This window comes from Cyrtonyx montezumae, unplaced genomic scaffold (genome assembly GCF_038088225.1).
Source record: "Cyrtonyx montezumae isolate F1298 unplaced genomic scaffold, pur_monq_1.0 scaffold_8, whole genome shotgun sequence".
NCBI classification, from domain to species: Eukaryota; Metazoa; Chordata; class Aves; order Galliformes; family Odontophoridae; genus Cyrtonyx; species Cyrtonyx montezumae.
In genome coordinates, this window is record NW_027072089.1 from 77,276,940 (window position 1) to 77,299,093 (window position 22,154).

The 22,154-nt window shown below is 39.6% G+C and overlaps 2 protein-coding genes across 2 annotated transcripts in view; one reads left to right on the forward strand and one right to left on the reverse strand.

Moving 5' to 3' along the window:
- LOC136059152 (vacuolar protein sorting-associated protein 4B) overlaps positions 1-22,154 on the reverse strand; it is a 382,624-nt gene that overhangs the window by 86,677 nt on the left and 273,793 nt on the right. The gene's annotated exons all lie outside the window — the stretch shown is intronic.
- On the forward strand, positions 908-20,980 carry LOC136058884 (uncharacterized). The gene is made up of 14 exons (XM_065752667.1): positions 908-1,075; positions 1,502-1,552; positions 1,900-2,028; positions 2,882-2,999; positions 3,720-3,862; positions 3,943-4,098; positions 4,977-5,358; positions 15,571-15,755; positions 15,996-16,046; positions 16,619-16,747; positions 17,185-17,302; positions 18,376-18,518; positions 18,849-19,004; positions 20,585-20,980. Exons 1-14 carry the CDS (start codon positions 908-910, stop codon positions 20,978-20,980), a joined length of 2,325 nt encoding a protein of 774 aa, XP_065608739.1.

The following is a 22,154-nucleotide window of genomic DNA, read 5'->3' on the forward strand; positions in this document are numbered from 1 at the left end:
TTCACTGTCAGATAAAATGCTACATGCTGAAACTACAGGGAAAATTTCACAAGAATGTCAGAAAAAAAAAGCAGTATAAGCACTGAAGATGTGAAGTATCTGCAAATGAAACTAAACAATCAGTATTTTCTTAAAAGCTGGATTTTATGAAAAAGGTGACAATTAAATTAAAGAGCAATTTTTAAAAAGTGAGGTATAATTAAGGCAGCCAAGAATGGAACATGTACTAGTTAACAGACAGTTGTCATGAAGCAGATGAGTTTGGTAAGCAGTCATCTCTTTCCATCACTGTGCCTCCATTTTCCTGATTTATTTTTAAGAAGAAGGTAATGGTGAGGTTTGAGACCTCTGATCAAGTTAAGAATCCAGTTTCCATTTACATGAAATTCAGAAAAAAATTTATGGTGTTGTTCCAGACCTACCCACTTCGTACTGTCAGTAACTGTACTTTGTATCACAGAGGGCTGATCTGTTAGCTGGTCTTAAAAGTGATGTTAAAAACTGTATTGAAGAACCTGGTCTGGAGCCTTAGATAAATGAAGACTGAGAACAAATCTATGTGTACAAATCTATACAAGGTGAGAAACAATTGTCAGCGAGCTTCTTTCAAGGCAAATCTTTGCAATATTTTCAACAACACTGAACACGTGTTCAGAGGATAACTCAAGTTTCCAATAAAACGGTCACCTCCCTACACGTAACTGGTAGCTGTATAGCATTTTGATTGCTCATGAATCCGAGAACACACCTGCCTTTTAAATCCACACTACAGAATTCTACTTACTGAAAATAAGCTGTGCACAGTGTACAAAGGTTTGAGTGCACTGACTTTGTGCATTATAACGAATACATTTTAATGTAGTAAGTCAGGCTCTTTCTGTTTGCTTTAGAAAACATCGATTTCAGAATGGACTCCATCAGTGTAACAAATACAAAATTTTGCTTTGATGTTTTCAATGAAATGAAAGTCCATCATGTCAATGAGAACATCTTGTATTCCCCTCTGAGCATCCTTACAGCCCTGGCCATGGTCTACCTTGGAGCAAGAGGTAACACTGAATCTCAGATGAAGAAGGTAAGGTACTTACATTGGTGTAAAGTGGACACTGGACTCTACTCATGCTTTAATTCATCAGATGGATCCTGAGTCAAGGAAATCTAAAACCCTGGAAGAAAGGAAGAGAACATTCTTAGCAGTGCATACTACACAACTAAGTTAACTTAAAGATACTCACTGAAAATATATAATCTAAGCAAATAGTGCTAATTCCGAATTCTCAGAGGGTGACATGAAGTATGAACCAGCAGCAAGCTCACTTGCAGCCTTTAGTTCATCTAATCTAGCATTTGTTGTGTTTTGTTAGTTTGTTTGTTTTGTTTTTGTTGTTTCTGTTTTTGTTTTTGAGCCAACAGCTCTACCCCAAACATCACACGTAAGTTTTAAATGCATAACATTTTTGGTCATGCTTGTGGTTTTTCTCACTGGCATTTTCTCTTGCAGGCTCTTCATTTGGATAGCATTACAGGAGCTGGAAGCACCACTGACTCTCAGGTAAAGATAGAACTTCTCTCTTTCTCCAAGCAGTTTCAGATTGTGTCAAAAGTGGTGGTAATGCTCTCAAACCAAGCAGATTTGTGGAGGGAGGGAAAGAGGGTGTAACTCATGCTTGTTTAAAGCCAGGGAAACTTACTTGGAGACGGCTTTATTTGTCTGCTTAATGCACCATCACCACAGCAGCTGCTGTTTCAAAGGCAGAAAGGCAAAAGGCAAAAGCCCCAGGTCCACGGGGGAATTCCACCATGGCCTGTTAGTAATGGGGTATTTACTTTGGGGTATGATTTTCTATGTAATAAGAAGCTAATGTGACACATCATCTTGTTTTCCTATGATCACCTCAGTGTGGCTCTTCTGAATACATCCACAATTTGTTCAAGGAGTTTCTCTCAGAAATCACCAGGCCAAATGCTACATACTCACTCAACATCGCTGACAAACTCTATGTTGACAAAACATTCACAGTTCTTCCGGTGAGTTAAAGTGTGATCTCAGCAAGATTGACTGCTGGGCCCACCTTGGACTTGGCAGTACTCTGAGCCCCAGTGGGAATGGGTTTGGGCCACTGAATGAGTCCAAACCTTTCTGTGGCTTTTAGGAGGAGGCCAGGCAATAGCATAAGGGCTCTGGAGATATTCAAGACTCATCTGAACACTTTCCTGTGCGACCTATTGTAGGGAACTCCTGCAGGGGGACTGACTAGATGATCTCCAGAGATCCCCCTTCCAGCTCCTGCAATTCTGGAACTGTGTAATACATGTCCATGCAGCAATAGCCATAGAGAGCAATCAAAATTGCTGTTCGTTCACTAATAAATATCTTTTAATGAAACAGACAATTTTTAAGGGTGGAAAATAACTTGAGAGCGGTAGGACTGAAATCGACAAAAATATTTTGCTCATCTTTTTTAAAGCTACACATAAAATATCTCACTTAAAGAAAGTTCTGGTTTTGAAATAAAAAAATATGAATGTTAGAATACAGAATTCAGAAGAAAAAGCGGGCACTGAGATGAGGAAATGAGTACTGTCTGTCCTTGACACTGTTCGCAGAACTGAAGGTGTTACAGTAGAATGAAGAAAGTATTTCAAAATTTTACCTTAGAATCCCATCTGAAGACAAGAGCGACAAATCTAAATATATGATGTAGCCTTGTCCAGCTTTAAGATTCAGTTACAGCACGAAAGCTGTTTGAGTTGTTCAAGTGTAGGGACAGAAGTTGCTATTTCTTTTAACCATCACTCTCCACTTCATTAATTTTGCATTTCACATTCATCTATTTTAAAGTTCTTAACAGTTGGCCAAAAACAATTCTTCTGCTTACAGGAATACATAAATTGTGCAAGGAAGTTCTACACAGGAGGAGTGGAAGAAGTTAACTTCAAAACAGCTGCAGAAGAAGCAAGACAGCTCATAAACTCCTGGGTGGAAAAAGAGACAAACGGTAAGAAGTAAAAAAGTAGCTGATAGTTTCTTGTACCTACTGTAATCTATAGCCTTGTCTTCCTCTCCTCAAAATGTCTAGAAAAGGCAGATCAAGGAACAGCATTTGACTATTGCTATGTAAGCAAGCTCACACAAAAATCACCATGCTCTTCATTGTATGCATTCATAGAGACCAGTTGTGTTGTTGCTGTTGCCCATCATGAAACCCCTTATTGGAGCACCCCTGACCGAGTTAGTGCTCCGGGCCTAGTGGCTAGGAGCCGGCGCTCGCAACGCTGCGACGCGGGTTCGAATCCCCCCCGGGCTTACTGTACCCATGCGCGCAGCTACCGAATCATGATGCCATTAATAATGATGCAGTGCTTCGCTTGCATGTGTCTGCAGTCTCTTTCTTATGCTTTTCCTCATTTTGCCTTGTCTTCTTCACATTCCCCACCATTACATCCCCCCGCCTAGCGGGCTTAATGCTCTTGGCCTAGCCATTAGGAGCCGCCGCTCTCGCCGCGGCCCGGGAACGGGGTCACTTCCTTCTCTTCTACACAAGCAACTCTATTTTCCACGCGCTTTTCAGATATTCGTGTGCATCTCTTGAGAACATTCCACACTAAACCTCTTCTTAGAAATACCTGGGCAAGCACGATGAGATGTTCTGTATTAAATCACACAGACAAACCAGACAGCCTGTGCCTTAGCTCGCTGCCTTGCTTTCTTCTTACAGGACAGATCAAAGATTTGCTTCTATCAAGCTCCATTGATTTCGGTACAATGATGGTCTTTATTAACACCGTTTACTTCAAAGGGATATGGAAGACAGCATTTAATATGGAAGACACTAGGGAAATGCCCTTCAGCATGACAAAGGTAGGGACATGGGCACAGCTAATGGAAAAAAAAAAAAAAAATGCCCCCTGCTCACACTGTCTCATGCTTCCGTTTTGCAGCAAGAAAGCAAACCTGTGCAAATGATGTGTCTGAATGATACCTTTAACATGGCCACGCTGCCTGCAGAGAAAATGAAGATCCTGGAGCTCCCATACGCCAGCGGAGAGCTCAGCATGTTGGTGCTGCTGCCTGATGAGGTTTCTGGCCTAGAGCGGGTACGGTCCTGGCAGGGGAAGGCACCTCGTTCTGGGTTCAGTGGGAGCTGGCTGCCATCAGAGCTTTGGCACTCCTCTCACCCCCACCCTGGATGTGCTGTGCTGGCCAGGCAGGGGAGCACAACAGTGGCCCAGGTGCTTCCAGATACTCAGGCTGGCCTCTAAGGAGATCCCTGGCCTCAAAGTTACTAAACATGCAGTGCAGGAAATGAAGCAAAGGCAAAAGAGCCTAGGGCTGCTGTAATACACAAGGGGATATTGATATATGCAGTTATCTCCAGTTATCTCCATCAGGTACTACAGACAAGTATACTAGCAGAATTTTTTTTTTCCTTTGGAGAGATTTCAATTCCCAGTAAAGCACAGTTCAAATGCTATTAATAATTAATAATATTTATTTAAAGTCATAGGGACCAATTATTCTATTGACGGCCATGTTTTTCACAAAAGAGTTGCCCCTCTGAATAGTTAAATTTAAAATTGTTTTCTTTGTAAATGTGATGGATATTTTCAAAGATCTTCTCTTGCTGAATATAGAAGAAAATAGGAAAAATGCAACAAGCAAAGAAAACAAACAGCATGTCTGCTCCAAATGAGCATAGATTTGATTTGACATCATGACAAACTGATGTTTCACAAAAACATTTCATCTGTCAGAAAAAAATTGAGATGACTAAGTTTTGGAGAACTTCATCAAGACAGATGATATGTAGGCTATAGTCCGGAGGAAGCATAGAGGATAAATACATTTAAGCTTAATTGTCACTTCTGTTGTGCACACAAATAAATGAAAAGAATAGTAACAAGTGGTATCAATACAGTTGTTATAGCCACTGTACTCTTGTCTTATGCATTTCATTCTCTTCCTCTCTTTGCAGATTGAAAAGACAATTAACTTTGAAAAACTCAGAGAGTGGACTAGTACCAATGCAATGGAAAAGAAGAGTATGAGAGTGTACCTGCCCCGCATGAAGATTGAGGAAAAATATAACCTCACATCTATATTAATGGCCTTGGGAATGACTGACCTGTTCAGTCGTTCAGCCAATCTGACTGGCATTTCTTCAGTAGATAACCTGATGATATCTGATGCTGTCCATGGGGCATTCATGGAAGTAAATGAAGAGGGCACTGAGGCAGCAGGTTCAACAGGAGCTATTGGAAACATCAAGCATTCTGTTGAGTTTGAAGAGTTTAGGGCTGACCATTCATTCCTCTTCTTGATCAGATACAACCCAACCAATGTGATTCTATTCTTCGGTAGATATTGCTCCCCCTAAAAAAAGAGAGAGATGGAAATAATGCTTACCTTCCCCTCAGAAATGAAACCTCTTTACTGTAGTATTGTGAGCATGATCTCAATTCAGTGTCCAAGTGGAAAGCCTTCAGTATCTAGGGAGATATTCTTGAAAGAAGCATGTGAAATTTCAGATCTTTATGTGCAGGTATTTATGCTCAGCTTACATTCAAGACTCATATCCAGGAAATTGTGAGAGGTACTTTAGGAAGATTTCCCAGTGATCTTAAATAACTTTGGAAACAGGGCCAGTGTTTTTTTGTTTTTTTTTTTGTGATAAATCTTGCCATTGCCATTGAGAATCTGGTTTCACTATAAGAGTTCTCTGAAATAAACACATCTTTCAGGAAAATCTTGGTCCTTTCCATTAACCTGGCAGGGCAATCTTCCTTGAACTGATGCCTGGACAACTTGCAGATGAAACTTTTAACTTGTCTTCCAGTGATCCATTTGGACTTCTTTGTGCTGCAAATACTTTAAAGCTACGTAACTTTTTTCTGAGGGAGCGTACAGAAAGTCTACCATTTCTTCTTAAATCATCTCCAAACAAAACATTTTCCTGCTTGATGATAGTATTTCCCATTTTCATTCCAGTGACATATCACTGATTTTGTGAATGTTAATTAATGGTCTTTCTATTTATTCCAATAAAAGCTTCGCAAACAAAACATGTTGTTATCTGTTCTGAGTTACTGCACAACACAACCTGAAAAATATGATACAGTGGGTGAGGATTATTGACAGAATTAAGCAGGTATGTGGATCCTATTTTCAAAACCAGAATGTACCCATATATGAAGTCACTAAATATTCTAAGATATATTTTTTTAAAAACTGGACTTAATCAAGGTAAATACTATAGCTCCTGTTCTTACAATGAGCTTCTCCCAGTACACTATATCAAGTAACAAAATTCTTCGACTTTGCTGTATTATTTCCCGAGAACTTTTGAAATCGTCTAAGGGTTCTTGCTAAATACATAAAGGTGATGTCTACAAGACAGAACTTGAAAAGCAGAGTATTAAAAGGGAGACTGCTACAGCTTTCTCACGATGACAAGAATCTCATGAGAAAATCTTTCTACTGCCTCATGTGATATTCCTCTAAAGAAATCATATGCTATTTCACAGCCTTTAGAGTAAAGGCTCTTTAGGCTATATTTTATCCAATTATAATGGTTACCAGTGTTAATGACAGTGGGGTACACATACAGAATTGCAAATTACAGTATCAATACCAAAAAAGTACTGATACTTCAGTACTTCAGAGCTGCCTCCAACATGTGTCATGTCAGCATCAACTATAACTTGAAATGATGAATTTAGCATCAGTGAAACACATTTCAAACCTATTACAAATGGGAGAAATGCAATTACTGGTCTTCCCACAAGGGTAACAAAGGATTTGCTATGGTTTGCACAACGATTCAAGCATAAAAAAGTATTCCAAGTGATACAAAATTCCAAGGTTTACTGTGTACATTATGTTGTTTCTCTCTTATAGTTGAAAGCAGTCATTACAGTTTTGCTACAACTAAAACCAACCAACCAAGCAACCAACCAGCAAAGGAAAAAAGGCAGGACTGGTAAAACATTGTCCTGAGCAGCAGAGTGTAATGTTACTCAACAATTATAATACTGTTACAGAACTGAAATATGCAAGTATGTCACTCTGCACTTTCTAGGTACAACAATAAAAGTACCCCGTAGTACATTATTAGAGGTATTTCATATATAATGTGAACTAAAAAAAACAGCTATTCAATTGTTCAAACTTTTTAAAGCAAAAAAAATGAAGAAAATCAAGGCAGAAATGAGAAGTGATTTCCAAAAACTACACACAAGAGGGTAATCATGGCACAGAGTCCACCTAATGTCTTAACTGTGAAACAGAAGCATTTGACTCGTTTTAAAAAGGCCATTGTATGTCACTAAGGATAAAAAGTTATGTTTATCAGCTTTCAGAAAGAGGAGGGCATTACGAGAGTGCCTCTGGGCTCTGATGCCCAGCAAGTGTTTAGTGAAATGAATCCCAAGTCCTGGTAGTCCCAAGTCCAGTAGTCCTTTTTGTTCCCTTGTACCACGACTGAAGTTGCTATGTCAAGACATTGCTTTCTGTCTGTTCACTACACCTCATATCCTCTCAGTGCTGTGTTGTTAGAGATGCAGTGCTACTAGTGGTCTGTGGAATGAAAACAGCCAGATGCAATCACACTCTTTTGAATGCCTCTTGGGAAGTGCTCTCTGGACTAAGTGTACCTTTCCTTTTCCTATCATTTGGAGAAGGGACCATCACAGAATCATTTGGAGACCATCTACACTTCTCTGCACATTTGACTATCTTCTTCTAAGCAAACCAAACCTATGGCTGAAATTACAAGACTGCACATTGTGTGCTCTAGTCATAGTCACCAGAAGAAGAGCACTCAAGAGAAGCTAGTCCAGAGCGACTCTAGGATCTCAAAAGTTATTTCGGAAAGCACAGCATATTGAATAATAATAAAAAAAGAAAGCTACATTTTGATTACATGAAAGAGAAACAGGCAGAAACCTGTGTAAAACAAGCTTTGGAAAGAATAAAACCCCACTTATTTGGGCTAAGGTGCGAACCTAAAATTGCTGGACTAGACCTTGGTATTTTTTTCCAACCTTTATGATTCCATGAAATATTGTGTGGACATAGAGCAGCAGTTTCCTTTGTGTTTCCTTCGTCTCATGACCTAAGATTCTGCAGATTGGAAAACAAACAGCAGAGATGATTGTTCAGGAATAGCAAATGTCAGTCTGCTCAGCAAGGGAAGGAGACCCAGGGCCATGAGTGACAGTAAGGCTAGAAGTGCCCAATAAGGGATTAAGTGCTAAATTTCCCAATACCATAGCCATAGTTCAGTGATTCCCAAACAAATATGTAGTAAACAGGCAGCCCAAGGATCAAACCAGAAGGTTAAGCCCACGTATGATGATACCTCTGTCACATTCTTTTATCTTGAAGTAAAACAGCATGGATCCATATAAATACATTCTTGCTCCACAGTAGAAATAATCAGCTTCTAAGTTGATACCTTACTTCTAAGAACATCCTAACAAAACCTGTAGATTATAATGCCAGTGAACCTCTGCATGGATGGGATCTGTGTAATCTGCCATGTCTAAAGTTCTGTCCAATACTACTCAACTTAGGATCCCCGGCTTCTAAAGGGATGTGAAATACACTATGCTTTCTCATTTTCCATTCTTGTGTTAGCTTCAGGAAACTGCATTTTAATTAACAGCTTACAGTTTTTGAGTGTCATCTTTACTGGAACTTTAACCCACCCCTTTGGACCCAAGTTCTCTTTTTAAGTTCTGCCCTGAATTTTCACTTCTTTGCAGTGCTATGTTAGAAGTGCTAGTATGGTGTGTACTAGTCTACAGTTCAAACACAGCTGTGCCCATTCCTGGCCAAGGACTCCTAGTATGACCTGGCTGTGCCTTGCTGCTAAGGACCTGCTGGTTGGTTGCTGGACCTGATCCTAATCCTGACCTAAGAAATGACCTCTTGGCTTGACTTTGGATATGTCCCATGGTATGATATTGACTTATGATTTGGACTCTTGTTTGCAGCTAAGCCAATCCCTGAGGAACTTAGTTTCTCGTCATCCAGAACCTTGTTGCTACCAAATTTCCTGAGGGACTGGCCTTGCTCTGGGTTCTGATCTCTGCACAGTGCTCACACTTTACTCAGCCCAGGCTCCTGATTAAGCCCCTTTCCACCCTGCCAGGTTCTCCTCTTAATCCCTAGCAGGCCCCCTCACAACAGTGTTGCCACCCTTCCCCACCCCTTATTCACCTCTTGACCACTTGTGCCATTTTCTCTTCCTTTTCTCTCTCCCTGCCTTGGCTCTGTGTTCTGTAAAGCAGCCTGCTAACATCCACAACCACTGCAAGGAAGGATGTGGTTTGCTCCGAAGGATGTAAGGCTGCTTCTGAGCACTGAGGGCACTGAGATCCCATGAGGTATCCCATACCCGGGACCACAATTCAGCCTCCTGGAACCATCAACTCCACTGCAGTGAGGCTATAGGAAGACTAGCCTCTAGATCCCCGCAGTCCTGCCCTGCCCAGATACTGGTCCTGCTGATCTCAGCATGCAGATTTGATTCCCAGCTGGACCTCTGCCTCAGCCTGCCCTGTCACTATGGACCCAATTGGTTGGCAAGCTTTTGGTAGTTGGCAAACTGCAAGGGTGGTCATTATGAAAAGAAACTTCTGTATGTTCTATCAGAGCCAGTTCAAGACAGCTCCAAAAGGAACCATCCACTGTCTGGAGCTGAGCCATGAGTGACACTGGTTGCACCTCTGTGAGAGCAGACTGAAGAAAGGGGAAAACTGCAGCAGCAGCTGGGAGAGAGGAGTGAGCAGATGTAGAGATAAACAATCTTACAGACCCTGAAGTCAGTGCAGGAGGACTGCTGTCAGTCTAGCTAATTTTCAACCCTGAGTTCAGCCAACAGTCTATGTCTCTCCCTTGTTATAAGAATAATTTGGGAGATTATATTGAAGGCCTTAATAAAGTCAAAGTATACGATATCCTCTGCTTTGCCTTTGTTTCTAGAATAAGCTATTTCATCACAGAAGATGAAATCACTGGTCAGCAGAGATCTTCCCTTGATAAATCCATGCTGGCTTTTCCTATCATCTTATATTCCTTCATATGCATTGAGACACCCAAGGAGGTCTTGGATCAGATCTTTCTGTAGCAATCCTAACTGGAACACAATTAGTTGTACATCAGTTAGTGATCCACATAATTGCCGACATTCGACGGTGGGCCTGTGCTGTGCCAAGCACAGAGTTTGGTTCCAGTCCTGTTCTGCATGGCACACGTGCCTGAAGAGAAGGGTAATCTCTGCAACCCAGTCAGAAGACAGGGGCTGGCAGGCAGCTCCCACTTTGCATGGGTGACTGTACCACCTATGTCCTCATCTGTACTCTAAAGTGAAGCATAATGCTTTCATGCAAACATCCTTTTACTTGACAGTAGAAACAAAATCTTTTTTTTTTTTTCCTAAGAAATTTCTAAGAGCTCTAAAGAACAAAGTGTCAGTGAACTTGATTGGAGGTCTGTCTGATACTGAACAAACTGGGGTTTCCTGAGGGAACATAAGATTACTGATACTACTCTCTCTTTATGTTAGCTACAAAAAATGGTACATTAAGCAACAGGCAGGGAGTCTGAGTGCCTTTCTTACAAGCATCATAATGAGCAGATGCACTAGTGATCTATCTTTCCAGTGCCTACAGAGAATTGTAATATCTTCGGTTCTTCTCCTTCCCGTTTCTGAAAATGTGTCCTCTTTTCAAACCAGAAACCTTCCTCAACTGCCCTGAAAGGCTTTGCATGTACATGAAGCTACAACTCATTCAGTAACAATGAGGAAGACTGTCAAATTTTGGGAAAAATTCTTCCACTCAAGTTTTTGCTAGCCAGTAGGATGTAATCATTGAACATTATGCCATGAAGGCCACACCAACATCAGATCAAATATCTACAGGAAGCATTAAGAAATCATTGACCATATAATGAAGGCTAAAACAAATTAAAATGAATGTAAGGTCTGATATGGGATATCTCAATGATCATTAAGAGCAAATACAAGTAGTTTCTCACAGTCTTGATATAGTTTGTCAAAGACTAAGGCAGCACAGCAGGCAACAATGTTAGTCTCTTCAAAACGGCACAGCACTGCTGCAGAAAGATGCCAGCTGAACAATGAACTCACACTGAAAGAAGCTTGACCAGACATCTGATTTTCTTCAAATGGGACACAACACAATCCCTCAAAAAAGCTGAGAGAGAAACCATCACTGATGGCTACAGCACCAAGGTGTGCCATGGGAGCCTAATAGCCATCCACCTGTGACCTGAGCAAAACAATTTCTCTCTCTATGAATGGTTGCTTCTTTCCCTCATGGCAAAGCAACTTCCATGCTCACAATGTGCAACAAAGACAAACAGTGAACAATTAACATGTTCCTTTCTAATGTCAAAATTGTAGAAGCAAAGAGGAGAACAAAATCTCAAGTTCTGAGTAGGTTTTAGTGATTGGATAAGAGGCTTTGATCTCTGAGCTCACGTGAACTTCATACCCTTCAGGATAAAATGTGCTTTTATTACTTTCAGGTCTCTGAGTCTTCAAGAGTCTGTTGTTTTTGGGACAGGCCCACAGTGAAGTGCCTGGCAGAGAAAAGGGCTGCAGAGCCTTAGTTGACCTTTTTCTTGGGACAAGCATTGTCAAATGATGTGTGACATAACTGTTTGTACTGCTTTGCACAGCTGTGCTGGGCAGGGCAATCCATTGTCACCTATCCCAGGTAGCCTTCCAACTGCAAAAAGGTTGTTGCATACTCCCTCTAGACCCCAAGCCAAACCAACTACGCAGGTATGCTGATAACGCTACGCAGACAGCCTGTTCTGATCAAGAGCTCCTTTGTTCATGGGCAATCTTAGTTGCTTGCAGCTGGCCTTCCATTGGGAAAGAGTGTAGTATACCTTTCTTGTCTGACAGAGAAGCAGAAATTCTCATCCTCCACACCTTATCTTCATTGCTTTAAATCACTGACCACTTACTGGAGAGAAAACATGGATTTTATATGACTAACAAAACAAAGCTCTGCAAGTCAAATGCATACAAAACTGCTGTGTAGGTCTGGAATCAGGACACTATGTAGAAGTAAAATTGAGCAGCTATAAAAAAAACCTCTGAATCATTCTTATATTTGCAGCATGATAGCATGACAGTGATAACTGACATAACTACATCAATTTCCTTGATATTTTTGTATATCCTAAAGTACAAGACATTATTGAGCAGCTGGACCTATGACTCAGGTCTGGACACTTATGTGGTTCATATATGATAAAACAGATTAAGAGAAGGGGAATCCAGATTGGCTAAGAAGGGTTTCAGGGACATCCTGAAGATAGATTTGACTGAGTCAAATGTACTGCCCAAGTCTCTTATGTAGCAGTGCAAGAACAGTATTGGAGAAACATACAAAAATGTCAATGAACTCAAAGTAGCTCTAAAAAGAAAAGGGACAAGGAGTTAAAATAATGGCACAGAACTGAGGTTCATGTGAATGGGCCACGGACTGCAGAGGGTCAGTCTGCTCCATCATGGGTTTCTCCTGGGCTGCAGGGAACTTCTGCTGTGCACCTGGCCACCTCCTGCCCTCCTCCTGAACTGAACTTGGTGTCAGCAGGGCTGTTTCTCTCACATTTTCCCACTCACCTCTCCCAGATGCCATTGTACAGCAATTCTTCTTAAATCTGCTCTCCCTGAGGTGCATCCAGCATCAGTCACTGGCTCAACTCTGGCCACTGACAGCTCCCTTAATGGGGACATGCAACAGCTGCTGGGCTCAGTTCACAGAGGCCACACCTGCAGACCTCCAATACCATAACATGCAGTGTAAACCCACTACAACCTCTTGAGCTACAGAAATGAAACGGGGAACCCCCCTCTGCTACTGGATACCAAAGAGGGAATGTGGCTAATTGTGCTCAGTGCTCTGGTTCACAGGTACACCCAACTGCTGGGTGAGAAACAGCCTGTTGTCATTCACTACCCTTAATTCAGGTTATGGTGAACTGTTAATAAAAGCATTTATTCATAACATCCAAAGGAGGAAATACACTAAACTATGTTTGTTATTTATTAATTATATATGCTTAATTGTATATGGCATGCTTGCTTTGGAAACACCTTGTCCTTACTGACCAGATCCGCTGTCTGCTCAGACAAAATGACTGACAATTTCGGTTATAGTGGACCCTCCCCCTTTTTTGGAGCATTAAGACAGAAGTCATTCTGGATCCTGCCTGACAACTCAGACCTACTACCTTCAAGTATTTGGAAGTGCCTTTTTTATGCTGAATGTCTTCTCCAGAACCTCCCTGTCTGATAAGAAGTTCCTTGCCTCGGTGAGAGCCAAAATGGTCTCTCTTTTCCTTGTTATTTCGCCAGGATATTTCAGTGTGACAGGACTACCTGATCTATATCAACCTGCAAATGCCAATTATATATGTAGACCCTTTATCACCTTTATCAACAGACATGATTAAAATCAAAACAAAACAAAGAAAAAAAAATCAGCTGATACCTGTGGAGTAGACATCCAACAGAAAAAAATATTATTTCCGCTATCATCTTGTCTTGCTTAAGTCCTCAGGCTTGGCAAGAGGAATATATATTTCTACTGTATATTTATTTTCACAAAAGGAAGGAGAGAGACACAAAGAAAACAGTAACGACTAAACTTCAGCTAGTGGAATAGGAAAGTAACTCCTTAACAGAGATTGTAGTAATGTCTAAGTATGTCCTGAAAACTGATGTTGTACATTTTTCCCCCATTTTTAAATCAAACAGTGCTTTACAGAGGTCAGAATGGTTTCTTTACTGTTTGTCCATTCTGTTATTTCAATGCGGAACAATAGCTTCTATAACTGAAATATATTTGCTATTGTACATTATGATTGTCCCTCGGACCATGAACACTCCTCTAGCTGAATTTCACAATTCCTCTGTCATCTGCCAGGCCATTCAGTTATTCATGGAACATCTTTGAGGAACACTGCAAGTTCACCTGGAACTAAGTATTATTTTGCTTTGTTTGGAGCTATGTTTTGCAGCTCTCGCAGAATAGAAGTTTGTTATAAGGTGTTCACACCCATCAAAATATATATTTAAATATTCCATCAATACAAAGAAAGCGTGTCTGCTTTTCACTCTCATCTCAATTGGTTTCTTCATACACATGCTTCTTTATTTCCCCTATTTTGTCAAGAAAATAATAGGTCAAGTCCTGTTCTCACTTATTTCCTATCTAGCAGGGCTCAGATGCTTGTTGTACGTTCAAGAAGGATCGAGTGAAATAGAATTCTGGTCTGTTACCACAACCATAGTAATAAACAGACTAACTAATAATTGCTAATTATGTTTTCCATCTCTAAGGTTTTCATGTTTTTCTCTTTTCTGTAACATCACAGTATCTGATTCTAACTAAAGCTCAACAGAACATGACCAGTATTTACTAGTCTTCTCTCCCATCCAACAGCCCTGATGGATTAGCAGAACTGACAGAAAACACTTTGTTACCCGGAATTAAAAACTAATATTTGCTCTCCCTTCAATTCAAAATGGACTTTTTGAAAGTAAAATCTGACCCAGTCCTATTAAATGATTTCTATGGCGTCAAAGGTCAAACTTCTGAAGGGAACACGTGGGTGGGTCCCAATTCAGGCTATATATTCCCAGGGCTTAGCCAGTCTCGCTACATACAGCTGGAAAGCTGTATTGCCTTTAGTGCTGAAGCTCAAAAGGTAAGCAGCTCTATAGACGAAAATTACCTTATCTCTATATTAATTCTTGCTTGTACCTGAACTTATAAAAATGAACAATTATTGTGTTATGCTTTGTATCTTTAAGGGTGGAGTATCTGCATGATATCCTTTATAAAAATTTCTCATATGTGCGTGCATTCTGCATTATTTTATTATGTGTAAAAACTGTGTCTTTGTCTTCAGGAGGCTTATTCTTTGTGTGTAAAAGATATTTTTAATGTCAGAACATCTTATCTTGTCATTCACTATTTTTTAAATCTGATACTCTTTGCTGTTTGCTTGATTAACCTCTAGTCCTACGGAGTGCACAGAGAGCAAAACTATTGCATTCAGTGAATTTTGGGGGGGTTATTTTAGTATGAAATTTCTCTAGGAATTTAATTTCTGCAAAATGCAGCTGTCAATCACTACACAAGATAAAGATGCGTAGTGGTGCACAAACTTATATTCTTACAATAATCAGTACATTTGAACTTGTAGACAGAAAAGGAAATAAGTATATCTGTGTGTAAACTCCTACACACAGTCCGTAAAAACTTTTGTGGGATTCATACACAAAAGCCAATCCTGAGGCCCCAGCACTGAGTATCCGTCTAGGGGGCTGAAATACTTCTGACTTTCACAGGTTATATGAATCACATATAACAGACGTAATCACAGAATTACTTTAAAACTACTTGCTTACATTTAATTGCCTGAAAACTGCTCGTAATTCAAATTTGTAGCCACCTGTAGAATACTCTGCATGGCATTCCATCCTTACATTTTCATTGTTCTGTTGTTTGCTCCAGACACCTCAGAGTTCACCATGGGCTCCATTGGTGCAGTAAGCATGGAATTTTGTTTTGATGTATTCAAGGAGCTCAAAGTCCACCATGCCAATGAGAACATCTTCTACTCCCCCTTCACCATCATTTCAGCTCTGGCTATGGTCTACCTAGGTGCAAAAGACAGCACCAGGACCCAGATAAATAAGGTGAGCCTACAGTTTAAAACTTGTGTCCTACTCAATGGAGCCACAGAACTTAATTACACAAGGTCTCTTGGAAACTGCATAGCTCAGAGAATGAAAATCTGGAACCAGAGTCATTATAAGTGTGACCACCTCCAACTCCCAGTGTGTTAAACGAACACACAAGCCAGAAATCTTGAAACTGGACTGCATAACCTTTTTTTTCATACCTGCTATTTCAGCTACTATTATTTTCAATTACAGGTTGTTCGCTTCGATAAACTTCCAGGATTCGGGGACAGTATTGAAGCTCAGGTACAGAAATAATTTTACTTCTTTCTCTACGTCCCTTTCCTCTGGAAGCAAAATCAAGCAGATGAACTCTTAGCAGTTCCCAGCCCTCTCTGATGAGCAGCTAGTTCTCTGCATCCAGCACTTAGGAGACTTTGTTCATAAGAACAGAGAAAGAAAGGAGGCAACGGGATTCAGAAGGAACAGAAGATAAACTCAGGACAAAATTAATAGGTGAATGAGGAAACTTGTGGATATTTGTATGCTTAAGCAAGACAGCTAGGTGATTCTGAATAAATGGGTCTATTTGGAAAAGAACAGAAGCCTGCCTGACCTGCTAGAGCAAGATTATTGCGACAGTTAGTCAGAAGTTCCCTAGAGAAAAGTCTGAGGCAACTACAGAAGAAAAACAGCACAAAATTGTATGTATTAGAAAATTACTACATCAGTGTAGCTACTAGCAGTTAGACAGACAGGACAAACAATAGTTTTGTAAACAGAAGTATCTGAACTACTTTACTCTGTTCACATACTATGTAAAACCTACTAAGTAATAAAACTAGAATAACATCATCTATCTTTTTCTTTGTATTCAGTGTGGCACATCTGCAAATGTTCACTCTTCACTTAGAGACATACTCAACCAAGTCACCAAACCAAATGACATCTACTCATTCAGCCTTGCCAGCAGACTTTATGCTGATGAGACATACCCAATCCTGCCGGTAAGTTGCTCTAAAATCTGATTTGAGTGTATTTCCATGTCAAAGCTCTACCATTCTGTAATCCGAAAACAGTGTCAGAAGTTTAAGTTCCACTAACAAAAGTTCTGGGCTTTTTTTTACATATGTCTTTTTTTTTTTTAATGTTTTTTTTTTTTTTCATATGAAGAGAGGACAAATAACTTTTCTCTATCACAGCCCTGAACCTCTATAGTCTTCAGAAAATACATAGCTTACTAAAAGAATGTCAAATCTGAGAATACAGCAATACAGTTAATAGCATATTACACTACTAAATATACTATAAAGAATAGGATGAAGTGATATAGTGTAAAATATCATTTTACATTACTATATTATTTACATATGTTAATTTCAGTCTTGCATTTCATATTTGCAAATGCTTTGATATCTGAAAACTCAATACTCTTGTTTTACAGGAATACTTGCAATGTGTGAAGGAACTGTATAGAGGAGGCTTGGAATCTATCAACTTTCAAACAGCTGCAGATCAAGCCAGAGAGATCATCAATTCCTGGGTAGAAAGTCAGACAAGTGGTAAGGGCAAGCCACATAATTTACCTTCATCATATTTGATGAAGATAGAAGAATACTATTTATTTTATTTTTTTTTTTGTCCAGATGCTAGGGTGACTCTATTCATAGGGGATTTGCAGGAATGTAATACTTTCAGTCTGGATAAGGACAGCATTAGAACCTGCTTTGTACATAGTGATAACTGGTTCATCCTAATAATAAGAATCTGGATGTAGCTCAGCCAGCATGCTTTGCCTTCAAGCTTCCCAGAGTTACTGTATACCTGTTAAGCTGGGCATACAGTCATTAAGCACTTGAAAAATCTTAACAGATACAGGGCAATGAAGAAACAGAATTAAGGAATGATAGGGATAAAATGCATAGAAAGAGGTACCAAAATTTTTATTTTTGCCCTAATGACTCTCTGTGTGGTTCCTCCAATTTTCTAGTTCCTTCCTCATCTACTCACTGCATTTCTTTCCCGCGTGCTTGAAACACAGGAAAAAATTGTGAATTCTAACTTAGATGAAAACATTCACAACCACACAACCTCTAGTGTGGAGCCATGCTTTGAAGGGAAAAACTAGGCCATGATTAAGCTATGTGTGGGATAGGACAATGTGAGAAGCATACTACATGCATGAGGACTGCAGAATAGATAGGAGCAAAGTTTTTGAAGAAGAGAGTAAATTCAGTTTTCCTCTTTTGTTATACTTTTTACATAGATAGCAAATTCCAGCTTTGGTTAGAAGCAAGTAGTATTTATGCTTCTTGGTGCTGTTTGAGTTGGAGACCATTCTGGGATAAGAGAGATTCCAGTGGTTCTTCCCCTTATCACAAAAAACACAGGTCTAGTGTTTCTGTAACACATAAATCTCTTTGTCTTTTATCTCTTGTTCTGAGTCTTTATAGAGAGAGAAACGAGTTAATGACACTAGCAGCAAGAAAATCAACCTTGGAAGAATGAGATTACAGTTGCAAAAACAAACCAGTGTCCTTGCCCCTACATTCTCTTCCCCACAAATTCTACACTCTTATCAACCTTGTGATTTCCAATGTAATATACAACTTTATTTTCCTATTCATTTTTAAAGGAATTATCAGAAATGTTCTTCAGCCAAGCTCTGTGGATTCCCAAACTGCAATGGTCCTGGTTAATGCCATTTACTTCAAAGGATTGTGGAAGAAAGGATTTAAGGATGAAGACACGCAAGCGATACCTTTCAGAGTGACTGAGGTATATGAGCATACCATAAAGATGTAATCTAGAATTTATGAAGAGAGTATACATGTTGTTACATAACCACTACACTAGTGTATCTGTTAGTTTGTCTGCTTCTCTTCCAGACACTGTGTTAATACCAGGGAATTTTCCTTTTGTCTCTCCCTTCATACTATTTCTGACATTGCAAAGCTCCTGAGAAATAACTTGAGATTCTCACTTTACCTAGGAAAGTCTTCCTGGACAAGAGCAACTAGACATCTTAACTGTAGCCAGACATTTTTGCAGTCTAAAATAATCTTTGTTAAAATTATATTCTTTCTTTTTTTTTTTTTGGTTCTCCAGCAAGAAACCAAATCTGTGCAGATGATGTACCAGATTGGCACATTTAAAGTGGCATCACTGGCTTCTGAGAAAATGAAGATCCTGGAGCTTCCATTTGCCAGTGGAACAATGAGCATGTGGGTGATGTTGCCTGATGAAGTCTCTGGCCTTGAGCAGGTATGGCCCTAGAAGTTGGCTTCAGAAAATCAAAACCACAGTGAAATTTAGCTGCTGCAAAGCTCTTTTCAATACAGATATCCTAAAATGTTTAAGCAGCACAAATTTCATTATGATTCAGTATGTGATCATTGCATAGAAGTGTAGAGTTGTCCCAGTGCGTCCTGCAATAGCCTGTGCTTGCTTAAGGAACTGCTTTCGAGGGTGGACACAGTAGATAAGAGGATTCTCAGCTAAACAGCTGTTACTCCAGTGGCTTGAGCTCTTGTTTCTCCATTCCTGTACACCAAGGAGCTTCCTGGAAAATTTACTGGTTCTAACTATTGTTCTGTTCTAACCATTGTTTCATTTGGTGGTGCTCATTGTGTTTCCTTCATGCCTTCATAAATTAAACTAAATAAAATTGGGACGTGGTTAAAGCAATTTCAGAAAGTAACATACATAATATACAATAGTAGATATGAACAGAACACAAGGATAGGATGTTGTAATTAGGAGGACTGTAGTTGTTCTGAACAGGAAATATAACGTAATAAAGGCAAATTCATTGAAATGTTTGTATGCTAACTCAAATAATCTAAATTATAAAATGAAGCATTTAATCACAGCTAAATTTACACGACTGCAGACAGGCATATGGAAGATTATGTACAGCTCTAGAAAAAAAAAAAAGTAGGTAGGAAAACAAGCATAGTACATTTTGATTGGAAATTCTGTTAAGGAAGAACCTTGATCAAAGAAAATCTGTGTGTTTGAGGAAAAAAAAGTTTGGATAAAGGTGGTGAGAGAGAATATGCTGAAAAGGTGTTTCTACAAACTGCCATGGCCAGATTTGTATGAGAGACAAACAGCAAATTAGTAGGGAAAGAAACATTAGTAGGTACAAAGCAACATCAGGAATATCAAAATAAACCAATTATTCTGGATGCCAATCTCTTGACAGACTTAAGAGATTCCCACCCCTCTAGTGGTCCCAGTGCAACCAGTCACTATTTTAATTCACACTTTTTTTTAATTGTCAGATACAGCTTTGAACTGAGTGATCATGATCTGGTACAGTATAAATAAAGTTAAATCATACTTTGCAGCTAAGCTTCTGATATTCAAAAACTCAGATTCTCTTAAAAGATCAGTTTTCAGTCTAGTAACAGCTGATAGTTTAGGCATCAGTAATTGGCTGTCATTAACAACTGACTTCTGAGAGGTCTTAAATGTAGAGAGAACCTAAAACTCAAAAGCACAGAGAGATCTTTAGAATATATTTCACTAACAAAGAAAATAAACAGAGTTTTAAGAGATATCAGCAGAGTAGCCATCTCATTATTATTATTTAAAACAAATGGCAGTAAGACTATAAAAGAAAAAGAAAATAAGACAGAGCAGAAAAGAAGGAGTCATGGTATGCTTTTCTCACCTAGCAAAATTGATCTTTACATACCTAGGAAAAAGCCATGACAAGAGCAATCAGTTTAAAAGACGCACACAAAAAAAAAAAAAAAAACTACGATAACAACTTGTACTGCATTGCCATGAAGGAGTCATGTTTCCATCCCATGGATCTCATTCTCATTTCCTTGCAGCTTGAGACTACAATCAGCGTTGAAAAACTGACTGAATGGACCAGTTCTAATATTATGGAAGAGAGGAAGATCAAAGTGTTCTTACCCCGCATGAAGATGGAGGAAAAATACAACCTCACATCCATCTTAATGGCAATGGGAATGACTGACCTGTTTAGCTCTTCAGCCAATCTGTCTGGCATTTCCTCAGCTGTAAGCCTGAAGATATCTCAAGCTGTCCATGCAGCATATGCAGAAATCTACGAAGCTGGCAGAGAGGTGGTAGGCTCAGCAGAGGCTGGAGTGGATGCTACAAGTGTCTCTGAAGAATTTAGAGTTGACCATCCATTCCTCTTCTGTATTAAGCATAACATAACCAACACCATTCTCTTCTTTGGCAGATGTATTTCCCCTTAAAAAGAAGAAAGTTGAAAGAGCTTCTGTCACTTTCAGCAAGACCCAGAGCACTGTAGTATCAGGGATAAAATGAAAAGCATATTTTCTGCTGCATCCAGACTTTCTAAAAGTTAGGGCTTTATCTAGAAATTAAAAAAAAAAAAAAAGAAATTATACTATCAGAACTGGTGCACTTCACCTTTTCTTTATACAGTGAGTAATGCTGTTAACTCATGGATGAAGGGGGGTTAAGGGAATGAAAATTGAACTCACAAAAAATGTATGAACCTGGACAGAGATGCTCATGGTGCAAACAAACACTTTAGTAACAGCACTGAGTCATCACACTGAAAAATACCACCTGATATATCAGCAGAAGTTTTATAGGGAAAAAATGCAGCCTTCCAATTAAGCCAGGTATCTGTATGAGCAAGCTCCTCCAGAATTAGTCACTCAAAATCTCTCAGATTAAACTATCAACTGACACCAACCATTCCTACGTTGACATCACAATTGCTTTTTCTCTGTGTTCCTGATACTACAAGGCTCTTCCTCACTTTCTAAAGATGCGTTATAAAAATCTTATAATTCACATTTTTCTCCTTAAACTTTGGCTGAATCATCATGATCAAATATGATATGTTACTATTCAAATTGTTTTCCTTGTATCTATATGTAATGGGTCTTGTGAATGTGCTCTTTTGTTCCTTTAATCATAATAAAAACATATTTAAGCAAACACATTTCACTTGTAGTAATTGAAGTACAGCAGGGTTGTATAGCAGGGGGAGAATGACATGCAGAGGAATAAGCAAAGGCTAGGTGCAACTGCAGAAAAAGTACTAATGGGTGAGAAGTTGAACAAGACTCTGTGGGGTGCCCCCATGGAAACTAAATCCAACCATATAGTGGTCTACATCAGGTAAAAGAGGGAGGAAGAAAGGAGGGAAGGAAGTGAGGGAAGGGAAGGAAGTGAGGGAAGGAAGAGCTTCTCATTTCTAAGCACCACTTGGGAGACCTCATCTGGAGCAATGTGTTCAATTTGCTGAGGCCCTGGCCCTGGCTGGGGTGATGGGAATGACACTGGCTGCCACTGAGACACCCAAAGATCTGTCTCAGCTCAGATTTCCTCAAGACCAGCTCTTCCTGAAAGAACAAAACTTTAAACTTAAGGCTAGTAGTGACAGCAGTCAGC

Coding starts and splice junctions, on each gene's coding strand:
- LOC136058884 (XM_065752667.1), top strand. CDS start 908: ATGGACTCCATCAGTGTAACAAATACAAAATTTTGCTTTGATGTTTTC. Junction 4,099..4,976: donor AGGTTTCTGGCCTAGAGCGG/GTACGGTCCTGG, acceptor CTCTCTTTGCAG/ATTGAAAAGACAATTAACTT. Junction 16,748..17,184: donor AGACATACCCAATCCTGCCG/GTAAGTTGCTCT, acceptor CTTGTTTTACAG/GAATACTTGCAATGTGTGAA.